Source organism: Dendrobates tinctorius, unplaced genomic scaffold (genome assembly GCF_039654945.1).
Source record: "Dendrobates tinctorius isolate UK_male_01 unplaced genomic scaffold, ASM3965494v1 ptg000063l, whole genome shotgun sequence".
NCBI classification, from domain to species: domain Eukaryota; kingdom Metazoa; phylum Chordata; class Amphibia; order Anura; family Dendrobatidae; genus Dendrobates; species Dendrobates tinctorius.
The window spans coordinates 9,817,914-9,835,115 of NW_027361731.1; the positions used below are offsets into that span (position 1 = coordinate 9,817,914).

Consider the following 17,202-nt stretch of genomic DNA (forward strand, 5'->3'; position numbering starts at 1 on the left):
CTGCCACCTGATGAAGACGGGTTACCGTCCAAACGCGTTGTGGGCTAAAGAAACTATTGCGCTCTACTTTTCTTCCTCGCCGTTTAGTCACATCGTCCTAGCTAATGGCCAGATATGAGCCTCAGCCGGACTCCGGAAGGGGTTAAATAAACGAGATTTCGGCATTTTAGCTCCTGGTATGGAGTCGATAGCACAATCATATGCCGCCATATAGTAGAAGTCCGGTAACTGGTGATAATTCCCTCATGTGTGGGGTCTATTTGTCTCCAGAGAAATCACACGTTACATTCCACACACAACACTGTGTAGAAAAGGCGGCGCGGGGTAATTGTGCCAGTAGTGAGGGGAATAATGGCGGGAAGGTCACTGACTGAGGAGAAGTCTCCATGTAGCGTCAGCACTCCGGAGATCATGTGACCCCTGACTCCTCCCCTCCTGTGACCTCATCACAGGTCCTGTGCGCACACAGCAGCCATATATGTGGAGTGCGGCTCTGCGGGTGGAGATCGGTGCTGGAGGCTCCATTATTCTCTATGTGGAGTGCGGCTCTGCGGGTGGAGGTCGGTGCTGGAGGCTCCATTATTCTCTATGTGGAGTGCGGCTCTGCGGGTGGAGGTCGGTGCTGGAGGCTCCATTATTCTCTATGTGGAGTGCGGCTCTGCGGGTGGAGGTCAGTGCCGGAGGCTCCATTATTCTCTATGTGGAGTGCGGCTCTGCGGGTGGAGGTCGGTGCTGGAGGCTCCATTATTCTCTATGTGGAGTGCGGCTCTGCGGGTGGAGGTCTGTGCTGGAGGCTCCTTTATTCTCTATGTGGAGTGCGGCTCTGCGGGTGGAGGTAGGTGCTGGAGGCTCCATTATTCTCTATGTGGAGTGCGGCTCTGCGGGTGGAGGTCTGTGCTGGAGGCTCCATTATTCTCTATGTGGAGTGCGGCTCTGCGGGTGGAGGTCGGTGCTGGAGGCTCCATTATTCTCTATGTGGAGTGCGGCTCTGCGGGTGGAGGTAGGTGCTGGAGGCTCCATTATTCTCTATGTGGAGTGCGGCTCTGCGGGTGGAGGTCTGTGCTGGAGGCTCCATTATTCTCTATGTGGAGTGCGGCTCTGCGGGTGGAGGTCGGTGCTGGAGGCTCCATTATTCTCTATGTGGAGTGCGGCTCTGCGGGTGGAGGTCGGTGCTGGAGGCTCCTTTATTCTCTATGTGGAGTGCGGCTCTGCGGGTGGAGGTAGGTGCTGGAGGCTCCATTATTCTCTATGTGGAGTGCGGCTCTGCGGGTGGAGGTCTGTGCTGGAGGCTCCTTTATTCTCTATGTGGAGTGCGGCTCTGCGGGTGGAGGTAGGTGCTGGAGGCTCCATTATTCTCTATGTGGAGTGCGGCTCTGCGGGTGGAGGTCGGTGCTGGAGGCTCCATTATTCTCTATGTGGAGTGTGGCTCTGCGGATGGAGGTAGGTGCTGGAGGCTCCATTATTCTCTATGTGGAGTGCGGCTCTGCGGGTGGAGGTTGGTGCTGGAGGCCCCATTATTCTCTATGTGGAGTGTGGCTCTGCGGGTGGAGGTCGGTGCTGGAGGCTCCATTATTCTCTATGTGGAGTGTGGCTCTGCGGGTGGAGGTAGGTGCTGGAGGCCCCATTATTCTCTATGTGGAGTGCGGCTCTGCGGGTGGAGGTCGGTGCTGGAGGCTCCATTATTCTCTATGTGGAGTGTGGCTCTGCGGGTGGAGGTAGGTGCTGGAGGCTCCATTATTCTCTATGTGGAGTGCGGCTCTGCGGGTGGAGGTCGGTGCTGGAGGCCCCATTATTCTCTATGTGGAGTGCGGCTCTGCGGGTGGAGGTCGGTGCTGGAGGCTCCATTATTCTCTATGTGTAGTGCGGCTCTGCGGGTGGAGGTAGGTGCTGGAGGCTCCATTATTCTCTATGTGGAGTGCGGCTCTGCGGGTGGAGGTCGGTGCTGGAGGCTCCATTATTCTCTATGTGGAGTGTGGCTCTGCGGATGGAGGTAGGTGCTGGAGGCTCCATTATTCTCTATGTGGAGTGCGGCTCTGCGGGTGGAGGTTGGTGCTGGAGGCCCCATTATTCTCTATGTGGAGTGTGGCTCTGCGGGTGGAGGTCGGTGCTGGAGGCTCCATTATTCTCTATGTGGAGTGTGGCTCTGCGGGTGGAGGTAGGTGCTGGAGGCCCCATTATTCTCTATGTGGAGTGCGGCTCTGCGGGTGGAGGTCGGTGCTGGAGGCTCCATTATTCTCTATGTGGAGTGTGGCTCTGCGGGTGGAGGTAGGTGCTGGAGGCTCCATTATTCTCTATGTGGAGTGCGGCTCTGCGGGTGGAGGTCGGTGCTGGAGGCCCCATTATTCTCTATGTGGAGTGCGGCTCTGCGGGTGGAGGTCGGTGCTGGAGGCTCCATTATTCTCTATGTGGAGTGCGGCTCTGCGGGTGGAGGTCGGTGCTGGAGGCTCCATTATTCTCTATGTGGAGTGTGGCTCTGCGGGTGGAGGTAGGTGCTGGAGGCTCCATTATTCTCTATGTGGAGTGCGGCTCTGCGGGTGGAGGTTGGTGCTGGTGGCCCCATTATTCTCTATGTGGAGTGCGGCTCTGCGGGTGGAGGTCGGTGCTGGAGGCCCCATTATTCTCTATGTGGAGTGCGGCTCTGCGGGTGGAGGTCGGTGCTGGAGGCTCCATTATTCTCTATGTGGAGTGTGGCTCTGCGGGTGGAGGTAGGTGCTGGAGGCTCCATTATTCTCTATGTGGAGTGCGGCTCTGCGGGTGGAGGTTGGTGCTGGAGGCCCCATTATTCTCTATGTGGAGTGTGGCTCTGCGGATGGAGGTCGGTGCTGGAGGCTCCATTATTCTCTATGTGGAGTGCGGCTCTGCGGGTGGAGGTCGGTGCTGGAGGCTCCATTATTCTCTATGTGGAGTGCGGCTCTGCGGGTGGAGGTTGGTGCTGGAGGCTCCATTATTCTCTATGTGGAGTGCGGCTCTGCGGGTGGAGGTCGGTGCTGGAGGCTCCATTATTCTCTATGTGGACTGTGGCTCTGCGGGTGGAGGTCGGTGCTGGAGGCTCCATTATTCTCTATGTGGAGTGCGGCTCTGCGGGTGGAGGTTGGTGCTGGAGGCTCCATTATTCTCTATGTGGAGTGCGGCTCTGCGGGTGGAGGTTGGTGCCGGAGGCTCCATTATTCTCTATGTGGAGTGCGGCTCTGCGGGTGGAGGTCGGTGCTGGAGGCTCCATTATTCTCTATGTGGACTGTGGCTCTGCGGGTGGAGGTCGGTGCCTGAGGCTCCATTATTCTCTATGTGGAGTGCGGCTCTGCGGGTGGAGGTCGGTGCCGGAGGCTCCATTATTCTCTATGTGGAGTGCGGCTCTGCGGGTGGAGGTTGGTGCTGGAGGCTCCATTATTCTCTATGTGGAGTGCGGCTCTGCGGGTGGAGGTCGGTGCTGGAGGCTCCATTATTCTCTATGTGGAGTGTGGCTCTGCGGGTGGAGGTCGGTGCCGGAGGCTCCATTATTCTCTATGTGGAGTGTGGCTCTGCGGGTGAAGGTCGGTGCCGGAGGCTCCATTATTCTCTATGTGGAGTGCGGCTCTGCGGGTGGAGGTCGGTGCTGGAGGCTCCATTATTCTCTATGTGGAGTGCGGCTCTGCGGGTGGAGGTAGGTGCTGGAGGCTCCATTATTCTCTATGTGGAGTGCGGCTCTGCGGGTGGAGGTCTGTGCTGGAGGCTCCATTATTCTCTATGTGGAGTGCGGCTCTGCGGGTGGAGGTCTGTGCTGGAGGCTCCTTTATTCTCTATGTGGAGTGCGGCTCTGCGGGTGGAGGTAGGTGCTGGAGGCTCCATTATTCTCTATGTGGAGTGCGGCTCTGCGGGTGGAGGTCGGTGCTGGAGGCTCCATTATTCTCTATGTGGAGTGTGGCTCTGCGGATGGAGGTAGGTGCTGGAGGCTCCATTATTCTCTATGTGGAGTGCGGCTCTGCGGGTGGAGGTTGGTGCTGGAGGCCCCATTATTCTCTATGTGGAGTGTGGCTCTGCGGGTGGAGGTCGGTGCTGGAGGCTCCATTATTCTCTATGTGGAGTGTGGCTCTGCGGGTGGAGGTAGGTGCTGGAGGCCCCATTATTCTCTATGTGGAGTGCGGCTCTGCGGGTGGAGGTCGGTGCTGGAGGCTCCATTATTCTCTATGTGGAGTGTGGCTCTGCGGGTGGAGGTAGGTGCTGGAGGCTCCATTATTCTCTATGTGGAGTGCGGCTCTGCGGGTGGAGGTCGGTGCTGGAGGCCCCATTATTCTCTATGTGGAGTGCGGCTCTGCGGGTGGAGGTCGGTGCTGGAGGCTCCATTATTCTCTATGTGGAGTGCGGCTCTGCGGGTGGAGGTCGGTGCTGGAGGCTCCATTATTCTCTATGTGGAGTGTGGCTCTGCGGGTGGAGGTAGGTGCTGGAGGCTCCATTATTCTCTATGTGGAGTGCGGCTCTGCGGGTGGAGGTTGGTGCTGGTGGCCCCATTATTCTCTATGTGGAGTGCGGCTCTGCGGGTGGAGGTCGGTGCTGGAGGCCCCATTATTCTCTATGTGGAGTGCGGCTCTGCGGGTGGAGGTCGGTGCTGGAGGCTCCATTATTCTCTATGTGGAGTGTGGCTCTGCGGGTGGAGGTAGGTGCTGGAGGCTCCATTATTCTCTATGTGGAGTGCGGCTCTGCGGGTGGAGGTTGGTGCTGGAGGCCCCATTATTCTCTATGTGGAGTGTGGCTCTGCGGATGGAGGTCGGTGCTGGAGGCTCCATTATTCTCTATGTGGAGTGCGGCTCTGCGGGTGGAGGTCGGTGCTGGAGGCTCCATTATTCTCTATGTGGAGTGCGGCTCTGCGGGTGGAGGTTGGTGCTGGAGGCTCCATTATTCTCTATGTGGAGTGCGGCTCTGCGGGTGGAGGTCGGTGCTGGAGGCTCCATTATTCTCTATGTGGACTGTGGCTCTGCGGGTGGAGGTCGGTGCTGGAGGCTCCATTATTCTCTATGTGGAGTGCGGCTCTGCGGGTGGAGGTTGGTGCTGGAGGCTCCATTATTCTCTATGTGGAGTGCGGCTCTGCGGGTGGAGGTTGGTGCCGGAGGCTCCATTATTCTCTATGTGGAGTGCGGCTCTGCGGGTGGAGGTCGGTGCTGGAGGCTCCATTATTCTCTATGTGGACTGTGGCTCTGCGGGTGGAGGTCGGTGCCTGAGGCTCCATTATTCTCTATGTGGAGTGCGGCTCTGCGGGTGGAGGTCGGTGCCGGAGGCTCCATTATTCTCTATGTGGAGTGCGGCTCTGCGGGTGGAGGTTGGTGCTGGAGGCTCCATTATTCTCTATGTGGAGTGCGGCTCTGCGGGTGGAGGTCGGTGCTGGAGGCTCCATTATTCTCTATGTGGAGTGTGGCTCTGCGGGTGGAGGTCGGTGCCGGAGGCTCCATTATTCTCTATGTGGAGTGTGGCTCTGCGGGTGAAGGTCGGTGCCGGAGGCTCCATTATTCTCTATGTGGAGTGCGGCTCTGCGGGTGGAGGTCGGTGCTGGAGGCTCCATTATTCTCTATGTGGAGTGCGGCTCTGAGGGTGGAGGTCGGTGCTGGAGGCTCCATTATTCTCTATGTGGAGTGCGGGTGGAGGTCGGTGCCGGAGGCTCCATTATTCTCTATGTGGAGTGCGGGTGGAGGTCGGTGCTGGAGGCTCCATTATTCTCTATGTGGAGTGCGGCTCTGCGGGTGGAGGTCGGTGCCGGAGGCTCCATTGTTCTCTATGTGGAGTGCGGCTCTTCGGGTGGAGGTCGGTGCCGGAGGCTCCATTATTCTCTGTGGAGGTCGGTGCCGGAGGCTCCATTCTCTATGTGGAGTGTGGCTCTGCGGGTGGAGGTCGGTGCTGGAGGCTCCATTATTCTCTGTGGAGTGCGGCTCTGTGGGTGGAGGTCGGTGCCGGAGGCTCCATTATTCTCTATGTGGAGTGTGGCTCTGCGGGTGGAGGTCGGTGCCGGAGGCTCCATTATTCTTTATGTGGAGTGCGGCTCTGCGGGTGGAGGTCGGTGCCGGAGGCGCCATTATTATCTGTGTGGAGTGCGGCTCTGCGAGTGGAGGTCGGTGCCGGAGGCGCCATTATTCTCTGTGTGGAGTGTGACTCTGCGGGTGGAGTCAGCCTCATTCTTGGTGCAGATACTAATGAACTCAGGACCTATGAGATATGTACCATACAATAGTTGGATAGTCAGGGGCGTAGTACCCATAACGGTAGCCCACTCGGTCACTGTTATGCCTATGAATTGACAGGGCTCAGTGGGGTTTGGTATTGGTCATCCTCTTCTTCCCATCATCACAATTTCAGGGATATCTACACTCTCATGATGGTGAAACCATTGAATAGAATAGTGAATGATGGCGTTGAAAGCTCCTGATCCACCATTCAGCTTTTGCCTGTGAGTCTGAGACTCCGTGCTCTGCAGACACAATGACGTCATGACATCACACCTGTAGTATGGAGCCTCAGTACTCACAGTGCACAGACTGGAGCAGCGCACATCGTCAACAGGGTTGGGTTGAGTAGTGTGTTTTGTTTTTTTTGTTTTTTAAATATCAGGATTTTTTGGTGCAACATATTAAGAGAAGAGTTGTTGGGACTCTCATTCTGAGTGTTTGGCTGGTATGGGCCATTTTCCTGAATATGGGGGGCTGTGGTGGACTATAAATGTCTCTATACTGACTGGGGGTCTTTATTTTGTGTAGCAGGTTGTGGTGGCCATAATACTGTGTGAATTGCTGTGGGGGCCTTAATACTGTGTGGAGTCTGTGGAGGCCATCATACTGCATGGGAGACCTCATTCTGAGCTACATGGGCACACAGGAGAACAATTTCCTTGTGTTGTAGTTTTTGTTCTGATCCAAAGTCAGATATGTTGATCACCAGTGAGACTGAATTAAGAGATTAGGCCCTCAGATAACGAGTGCTCGGAGAAAAGAATGCACACTGGTTGTTAACAAGTCACTTTTTCTAGATTATTCACACAAGAAGCAATATTTTATACCATTTACAGCAATGTAACTCATGTAGCCCTTCCTGTTACCCAGGGCATGATGACCTTTATTTACCACTAGCTGAAGAGCCCTATGTTGCCCGGGCATAGTAACCAACTGTGGTTAGTTATGACAAATTATAATGATTATATTGCACATAAATTGTCACTGTATGTCATCTCCTCCTATATGGACTATATACCTGTATGTCATCTCCTCCTGTATAGAGTATATACTCGAGTATAAGCCGACCCCCCCCCCCCCAAATTTTGCCACAAAAAAATGTGAAAACTTATTGACTCGAGTATAAGCCTAGGGTGGAAAATGCAGCAGCTACTGCTAAATTTTGAAGATAAAAATAGATGCCAATAAAAGTAAAATTGAGACATCAGTAGGTTAAATGTTTTTGAATATCGATATTGAATCAGGAACCCCATATAATGCTCCATACAGTTCATGATGGCCCCATAAGATGCTCCATACAAAATGCACCCCATATAATGCTGCACAAAGGTTAATAATGGCCCCATAAGATGCTCCATAGAATAATATGCCCCATATGCTACTCCATAAAGGTTATGGCCCCATAAGATGCTCCATAGAATATGACCCATAAGATGCTTCATAGATTATGCCCCCATATGCTGCTCCATATTTTATGCCCCCATATGCTGCTCCATATTTTATGCCCCCATATGCTGCTCCATATTTTATGCCCCCATATGCTGCTCCATATTTTATGCCCCCATATGCTGCTCCATATTTTATGCCCCCATATGCTGCTCCATATTTTATGCCCCCATATGCTGCTCCATATTTTATGCCCCCATATGCTGCTCCATATTTTATGCCCCCATATGCTGCTCCATATATTACGCCCCCATATGCTGCTCCATATATTACGCCCCCATATGCTGCTCCATATATTACGCCCCCATATGCGGCTCCATATATTACGCCCCCATATGCGGCTCCATATATTACGCCCCCATATGCGGCTCCATATATTACGCCCCCATATGCGGCTCCATATATTACGCCCCCATATGCGGCTCCATATATTACGCCCCCATATGCTGCTCCATATATTACGCCCCCATATGCTGCTCCATATATTACGCCCCCATATGCTGCTCCATATATTACGCCCCCATAAGCTGCTCCATACATTATGCCCCTATATGCTGCTGCAAATAAAAATAAAAAAATGCCATACTCGCCTCTCCTGCTCAGGACCCGGCAGCTGAGACATTCACCTGTCCTGCGTCCATCTCTGCTGCTCACCGCTATCTGCCACGTCATCTGTCAGTGACGTTCAGGCAGCACGGCACGCACTAACCACATCACTGCGCCCTCTGCTGTCTGAATGTCAATGACAGAGGACACATCAGACAGCAGCAAGCAGCGATGGAGCAGGGGGACAAGTGAATATAGCCTATACTTTACCCGTCCTGGCGCCGTCTCGCAGCTCCGTTCTCCCACTGTCTCCCTTCCTGCCTTCAGTGGTAACATGGTACCGCTCATTACACTCATGAATATGCGCATTTTCATGAGTTTAATGAGCGGTACCATGTGACCGCTGAAGGAAGGAAGGGAGACCGTGGGACAAGCAGAGACAGCGCCTGGATGGCTAAGTATGACCTGACACCCTGCTCCCCCTCCGACCCCCTGGCGTATATGACTCGAATATAAGCTGAGAGGGGAACTTTCAGCCCCCAAAAATGGGCTGAAAATCTCGGCTTATATTCGAGTATATATAGTACTTGCATGTCTTCTCCTCCTGTATAGAGTATATGCTTGTATGTCATCTCCCCTGTATATAGTATATACCTGTATGTCATGTCCCCCTGTATATAGTGTATACCTGTGTGTCATCTCCTTCTGTATATATTGTATACTTGTGTGTCATCTCCCCTGTATATAGTATATACCTGTATGTCATAGAATCATAGCGTCAGAATGGTAGAGTTGGAAGGGACCTCCTGGGTCATCTCGTCCAACCCCCTGCTCAAAGCAGGATTCACTAAATCATCCCAGACAGATGTCTGTCCAGCCTCTGAAGACTTCCATTGAAGGAGAACTCACCACCTCTCTTGGCAGCCTGTTCCACTCATTGATGACCCTCACTTTCAAAGATTTTTCTAATATCTAATCTGTCTCCTCCCATTCAGTTTCATCCCATTGCTTCTAGTCTTTCCTTGTGCAAATGAGAATAAAGATGATCTTTTTGCAATGTGACAGCCGTTGAGATATTTGTAGACAGCTATTAAGTCTCCTCTCAGTCTTCTTTTTTGCAAGCTAAGCATCCCCAAATCCTGTAACCATTCCTCATAGGGCATGGTTTGCAGACCGGTCAGCATTCTGGTCTCTCTTCCCATGTCAAGGCAACCCTTGTGGGACAGTCCTAACTCTTGTATTTAAAACCTTTCCACTTGTCAAGTGACATAAATGTGAACAAGGACCGAGGGACTGAACCACCAGTAATAGCATAGGCCAGACAAAATGGATTTTCCAATTCAGAAACAGAGCAGTCACACCCTTATATGCACACATAATGCACATTGACTGACCCACAAGGGTTGCCTTGACGTGGCAGGATGGCTTGTACATTCTTTTGATCAAAATTATGTTTACTAAATACCTTATTATTATTACTACCTTCATGCAATTTTTGCAATTTATTTTTTACTTAGGATATTTGTTTTTGTTTCCCCCTGTATATAGTATATACCTGTATGTCATCTCCCCCTCTATATAGTATATACCTGTATGTCATCTCCCCCTGTATATAGTATATACTTGTACGTCATCTCCCCCTGTATATACCTGCATGTCATCTCCCCCTCTATATAGTATATAACTGTATGTCATTCCCCCCTATATAGTATATACCTGTATGTCATCTCCCCCTGTATATAGTGTATATTTGTGTGTCATCTACTCTTGTATATAGTATATACCTGTATTTCATCTCCAGGTTCCCTCCTATCTATACACGGTGGAGGTGCAGTGTCCCTGTGGCACAGAGCATTTCAGTGCCCCTGAGTGCAATGCCATTTAGTTAGAAACTGTAAAGAAGGACTAATTTAGAGTGTTATTAGTTGTAGCTGTATAAATAAGTTTAAAGTGAACCAGGCATTGTCAGGTTGGCACTGTTACACCAATTAAAATGATTCCTGGGTTGGAGAAATCGGTCTTGTGTTTTCTTTTTTTAATTTGTGTTTGAATTTTTAAGTTAATAAGATGCTTCATGCCCGACAAAGAGAAGTTCCTGATTCTGGGCTCCCCCTGCAGTCTGTGTCAGAGGGTGGTCTGTGTCGGCACGGTAATAAATTGTGTTATTTCCAACCTTACAGATGGACGATAACACCATAGAAATGATAAGAATAATAAGCCTCAGTTACCACAACTGCCTACAAGGAAAACTGTTACTCATAGCAACCAATCACTTGTCAGCTTTCATCTTTTAAACAGCTGTGGTGAACGTAAAGATGCTTAACCCTTTACTGACCGCTGACGGGATAGTACATCAGTGGTCAGTATCCCCTGCTTTGAGGTGGGCTCCGTCGTTGAGCCCACCTCAAAGCTGCGACATGTCAGCTGTTTTAAACAGGCAGTGTAACCTGTTGTGTTCAAGAAGATGTGCCTATGAAGTGTGTGTGTGTGTGTGTATATATATATATATATATATATATATATATTAGATATACTGTATATTATAATAACTGAAGACCCTGGCATTGCTCAGGCATAGTAACTAACTGTGGTTAGTTGTGACAATTTATAATTATTATAAATGATTATCCTCCATCCCATAGTATAGTGCCCATATACCCATCACACATCCTCCATCTCATAGTCCCAGGCCCATATACCCATCATACATATCCCAACGATTGGCAAATTAGGCACTAGCGTCCTGTGCTTTTCAAAGATGAAAGCAGGTTCACACTGAGCACATGTGACAGACGTGACAGAGTCTGGAGACACCGTGGAGAGCGATCTGCTGCCTGCAAAATCCTTTGGCATGAACGGTTTCGCAGTGGGTAATGGTGTGGGGTGGCATTTCTTTGGAGGGCTGCACGGTGTTGGGCTGTGAGCACAACCCCCATCTGTGGACATCGGGCACTCAGACCATCCTCATGGAGTCTGTTTATAACTGTGCTAATGCATGCACTTTTGTGGCCTGTTGGAGGTCATTTTGCAGGGCTATGGCAGTACTCCTCCTGTTCCTCCTTGCACAAAGGCTGAGGTATCGGGCCTGCTGCTGGGTTGTTTCACTCCTACGGCCCCCTCCACGTCTCCTGGTGTACTAGCCTGTTTCCTGGTAGCGCCTCCAGCCTCTGGACACTACGCTGACAGACACAGCAAAGCTTCTTGCTGTTACAGTTCTGCAGCACAGGAATAGGCTAGGACGGGGGTAAAACTGACCCTGCGCTACTACTAGGCTGATACCCTACGATGGAGTGGGCGACCCATTCCTTGCAAATAGACCCACCGATGATCCTAGGTTAATCTCAAGCGAAGACCTATAGATAGGGGGAAGAGGTCCCTGAAAGATCTAAGGACTGGGTACAAAAACAGGTCACCTCCTATTAAAAAACAAAGAGAAGGCTGCAGAAACAAACTGAAAACATTAAGACTAGCAGAACCAGAGATCCCAGCACTGCACAAATTAAACACACAGAAAGCAAAGCTCCAAGCCAGAACTCAATCGGATTAAGGCCGGGGTCACACTGGCGAGGAATACGGACGAGTGAGAGGCGTTAAAAGCACGCATTACACACGGACCAATGATTCTCTATGGGGCAGCTCCCATCAGCCGTATATTTCTCGTCCGTATTCAACGGTCCGTGCCAATCGCAGCATGCTGCGATTGTCAGCGTACTACGCCCGTAGTACGCCAATGCAAGTCTATGGGTGCGCAAAAAATACGCATTACACACGGACCAGATGTGACTTGCGAGAAATACGCACCCGGTGTCCTTTAGAAAAGCCGGCAATTCAGTGCGCTATACAGTAAACTCACACTGACCGGTTTAATAACACAAACGAAAGAAAAGATATAGACACGTATAATACACATATATATGTGTGTGTGTCATTGAGACATATACAGTGTGTGTGTGTGTATATATATATTTATAATATTTATTTCACAGAGTTCTTCATAGCAGAATAGCCGCTAATTCAATGGCCGGCTTTTGTGAAATCATTCCCCAAGCCAACATGAAATGACACATGGTTTACATACAGTAAACCATTTCATGTTTTGTATATCTTTCATTAGTAATTAGATGAGGGTTGATGTGTGAAATTTGGGAGGTGTAGGTGTTAATTTAAGGGGTTAATTCGTTGTTAAAAAATGTATTTGCTCCCGCATTGACAAATTACCGCGGGAGCCCACACATTTTTTTTTACAACGAATTAACCCCTTAAATTAACACCTACACCTCCCAAATTTCACACATCAACCCTCATCTAATTACTAATGAAAGACATACAAAACATGAAATGGTTTACTGTATGTAAACCATGTGTCATTTCATGTCGGGTTGGGGAATTATTTCACAAAAGCCGGCAATTGAATTAGCAGCTACTCTGCTATGAAGAACTCTGTGAAATATAAATATATATATGTGTGTGTGTATGTGTCTCAATGACGTGTGTGTGTGTGTATGTATATGTATGTGTATATATATATATCTCTATTCTTTCGTTTGTGTTAGAAAACCTGTCATAGGGCTCCATTATATGTCCATTTTGCAAGCCGGCGAGAAAATCTCGCCATAAGGATTGCATACGGATGCAGACATGTGCAAAATACACAACCACACCTTGCTTACGGATGACATACGGAGCACTATTTAGGGGTCATTCATCCGTATTACGCCTGTAAACTACGGACCGTATTTTGCGTCGGTTAGGCCGGTTTCACATTAGCGCTTTTTCAGCGTGCGCACGGCCGGGGGTAGCTCCGCCCCCGAGCCGGCTCTCTGCCCGGCGTGCCCGCCCCTTGCTTGTAGCGCCGCCTACTAGCGGACAGCGGCACCTGCGATCGGCGCACCCTATCTTTAGCATACGGTGCGCAGATCGTGCGCAGGCCGTGCGCTAGTTGCGCTTTGACCTGCGCTGTGCACTTTTGACGGTGCGCCGTGCGCGCCAAAATCAAACTTTTCGGATTTTGGCGCGCACGGTGCACCGTCAAAAGTGCGCAGCGCATGTCAAAGCGCAACTAGCGCACAGCCTGCGCACGATCTGCGCACCCTATGCTAAAGATAGGGTGCGCCGATCGCAGGCGCCGCTGTCCGCTAGTAGGCGGCGCTACAAGCAAGGGGCGGGCACGCCGGGCAGAGAGCCGGCTCGGGGGCGGAGCTACCCCCGGCCGTGCGCGCGCTGAAAAAGCGCTAATGTGAAACCGGCCTTAGTGTGACCCCGGCCTAACACTGTTGTCCAGCAAGGAATGGGAGACAGGTGCAGGTTAATAAAGGGTGATACAATCACCTGACCCAAGACAAACCCAGCACCAGGGGAGAAAGACCAGCAGCTAGAACACTACAAGAAAATGGCAGATAGTCACAAAGTGAACAGATTCTTACACTTTCCACAGCTTGCATTGATGTGCCATCCTGGATGAGCTGCATTACCTGAGCCACTTGCGTGGGTTGTAGAGTCCATCTCATGCTACCACGAGTGTGAAAGCACAACCAACATTCAAAAGTGACCAAAACATCAGCTAGAAAGCATTGGTACGGAGATGTGGTCCCCACCTGCAGAACCACTCCTTTATTGAGGGTATCTTGATGATTGCCAATTAACCACCTGTTGTCTATTCTATTTGCACAACAGCATGTGAAATTGATTGTCAATCAGTGTTGCTCCCTAACGCTGTGTTCACACGTAGCGTTTTTTTCCGCAGTTTTTACCTCGGATTTTCCAATAAAACCGCGAAAAATAAGCTTCCCATTCATTTCTATACATTTTCCACTTTTTGTGCACATTGATGCGTTTTGTTACCGTGAAAAAAACACATCGCGGTAAACGCAGCATGCTCATTAATTTCGCAGATTTTTCTGCGTTTCTGGTTATTTCTATGCGTTTAGAAAACACGTGAAAAAAACGCATAAAAATCGTGGTAAAAAACGTGCGGTTTGTGGGAAGGGAGTCAGGTTCTCCAGCAGAAATTTTCTGCTACGTGTGCACTTAGCCTTAGTGGACAGTTTGATTTCACAGAAGTTTGATTTACTTGGAGTTATATTCTCTTGTTTGTGTTCTATCTATCTATCTATCTATCTATCTATCTATCTATTAGTTTCATTTGCATTCTTTCTTTCCATTGTCAGTACACTGACTAAGGTCACTGACTGAAAAGTCTGGATGCTGTTCTACAGTTTTGACTGCGTTACAATTATATCTTCAAAAGTTGAGCGCCAAGTTTCTTTATCACAGACACCATTATTAGACATGTAAGTATCGTAGTAACTAGGCCGCCCCATACTATCGAGTACTTGGGGGCGAGGGACATTCAGGGGAACGCTGTCCCCACCTTCTGAGATGCCATGTTTGCTTTTGGCAGCAGCAAGTGGTTAACCCCTTAGCGACCGCCGATACGCCTTTTAACGGCGGTATTTAACTGTACTAAAACCACAGCGCCGCTAATTCACGGCGCTGTGGAGAAAGTGAATAGCGCCCCCAAGTGTCAGATTTTCTCCGGGGTCTTGGCTGCCGGGGGTAGCCAAGATCCCAGAGAACATGAATTGGTCGGTTTTTACCAACCCCGCTTTTGCGATCGCCATTATTAACCCTATAACGGCGACTGCAAAAAAAAAAAAAAAAAAAGCTGCGATTGTGCATTAAATTTCTCTTTCCTATGATGTGATCGCACATCAGAGGAGAGAGAACTAGGGTTCCCGATTTTCCCCCCCCCCCCGGTACCTCTCCGTGGTCCAGGGTCCCCTCCTGGTGGTCCCGCATCCTCCGGTGGGCGCCGCCATCTTGGATCCGGAGAAAATGGCGGGCGCATGCGCAGTGTGCCTGCCGGGAATCTGCAGGCTCCGGCTGGCAGATTCCATTCATTCATTTTGATCACGATGATAAACGATCATCGCGATCAAAATAAACAAAATGGTACATAATCCCCCCGTTTATCACCCCCTTAGTTAGGCCAACATAACAAAATAAAGAAAATATATATTTTTTTTTTCAGTTTTTCATTAGGGTTAGGGCTCGGGTTAGAATTAGGGTTAGGGCTAACTAGGATTAGGGTTTGGATTAGGGTTGGCATTAAGCTTAGGGTTGGGATTAGGGATAGGGGTGTGTTGGGGTTAGGGTTGGAGCAAGAATTGAGGGGTTTCCACTATTTACCAACTTTGGGGGTCTTAAAATTGGGTCTAAAAAATCACTTTTGTGGAAATAAAAGACTTTTTATTTTCACAGCTCTGCGTTTATAAACTTCTGTGAAGCTCTTGGGGGTTCAAGGTGCTCACCACACATCTAGATAAGTTCCTTAGGGGGTCGGGTCTAGTTTCTAAAATGGGGTCACTTATTGGAGGTTTCCACTGTTTAGGCCCATCAGGGGCTCTGCAAACGCAACATGATGCCCGCAGACCAGTCCATCGAAGTCTGCATTCCAAAATGGCACTCCTTCCCTTCCAAGCTCTCCCATGGGCCTAAACAGTGGTTCCCCCCCCACATAAGGGGTATCAGCGTACTCAGGACAAATCACACAATAACTGTGGGGGTATGATTTCTCCTGTTACCCTTGTAAAAATAAAAATTTGGAGGTGAAAAGATCATTTTTGTGGAAAAAAAAATGGATTTTTTATTTTCACGGCTCTAAGTTATAAACTTCTGTGAAGCACTTGAAGTTTCAAAGTGCTCACCACACATCTAAATAAGTTCCTTAATGGATCTAGTTTCCAAAATGGGGTCACTTGTTGGAGGTTTCCACTGTTTAGGCACATTAAGGGCTCTCCGAACGCAACATGGCATCCGATCTCAATTCCAGCCAATTCTGCGTTGAAAAAGTCAAACGGCGCTCCATCCCTTGCGAGCTCTGCCGTGTGCTGAAAAATTGGTTTACCCCCACATATGGGGTATCGGCATATTCAGGAGAAATTGTACAACAAATTTTGTGGTTGATTTTCTCTTTTAACACTTGTAAAAATAAAAAAAATTGGTTCTGAAGTAAATTTTTTGCAAAAAAAGTTAAATGTTAATTTTTTCCTTCCACATTGCTTTAGTTCCTGTGAAGCACTTAAAGGGTTAATAAACTTCTTGAATGTGGTTTTGAGCACCTTGAGGGGTCTAGTTTTTAGAATGGTGCCACTTTTGGGTATTTTCTGTCATGTACACCCCTCAAAATGACTTTAAATATGATGTGGTCCCTAAAAAAGAAAAAAAAAAAAAAATGGTTTTAAAATCATAGAATCGTAGAGTTGGAAGGGACCTCCTGGGCCATCTGGTCCAACCCCCTGCTCAAAGCAGGATTCGCTAAATCATCCCAGTCAGATGTCTGTCCAGCCTCTGTTTGAAGACTTCCATTGAAGGAGAACTCACCACTTCTCGTGGCAGCTTGTTCCACTCATTTATCACTCTAACTGTCAAAAAGTTTTTTCTAATATCTAATCTGTGTCTCCTCCCATTCAGTTTCATCCCATTGCTTCTAGTCTTTCCTTGTGCAAATGAGAATAAAGTTGATCCTTCTACAATGTGACAGCCCTTTAGATATTTGTAGACAGCTATTAAGTCTCCTCTCAGTCTTCTCTTTTGCAAACTAAACATTCCCAAATCCTGCAACCTTTCCTCATTAGACAGGGTTTGCAGACCGGTCACCATTCTGGTCGCTCTTTTCTGAACTTGCTCCAGTTTGTTGATGTCTTTTTTAAAATGTGGTGCCCAAAACTGGACACAATATTCCAGATGAGGTCTGACCAAAGAGGAGTAGAGGGAAATAATGACTTCACGTGATCTAGACTGTATGCTTCTGTTAATACATCCTAGAATTGCATTTGCCTTTTTTGCTGCTGCATCACACTGTTGACTCATATTCAGTCTGTGATCTATTAGTATACCCAAGTCTTTTTCACATGTGCTGTCACTTAGCCCTATTCCTCCCATTCTATATTTGCTTTTTTCATTTTTATTGCCCAGATGTAGTACTTTGCATTTCTCCCTGTTAAAAACCATTCTGTTAGTT

At 49.3% G+C, this 17,202-nt stretch overlaps 1 protein-coding gene across 9 annotated transcripts in view; it reads left to right on the top strand.

Annotated features, from left to right (window-relative positions):
• The first annotated feature begins 677 nt into the window (after window positions 1-677).
• The window catches only part of LOC141094207 (uncharacterized), a 258,337-nt gene continuing 241,812 nt past the window's right edge, over window positions 678-17,202 (top strand). For 2 of the 9 annotated variants that reach the window (XM_073579998.1, XM_073580000.1), the window contains exon 1: window positions 3,743-3,805. Coding sequence is in view for 6 of the 9 variants with exons in the window: in XM_073579994.1 (XP_073436095.1) it covers window positions 754-780 (27 nt within the window). In the remaining 3 variants the exon portion in view is untranslated. Of the gene's footprint in view, window positions 781-1,765; window positions 1,881-3,742; window positions 3,806-5,476; window positions 5,566-17,202 lie in introns of those variants that run through there. The other 7 variants (XM_073579992.1, XM_073579993.1, XM_073579996.1 and 4 more) reach the window with 5 other exon arrangements.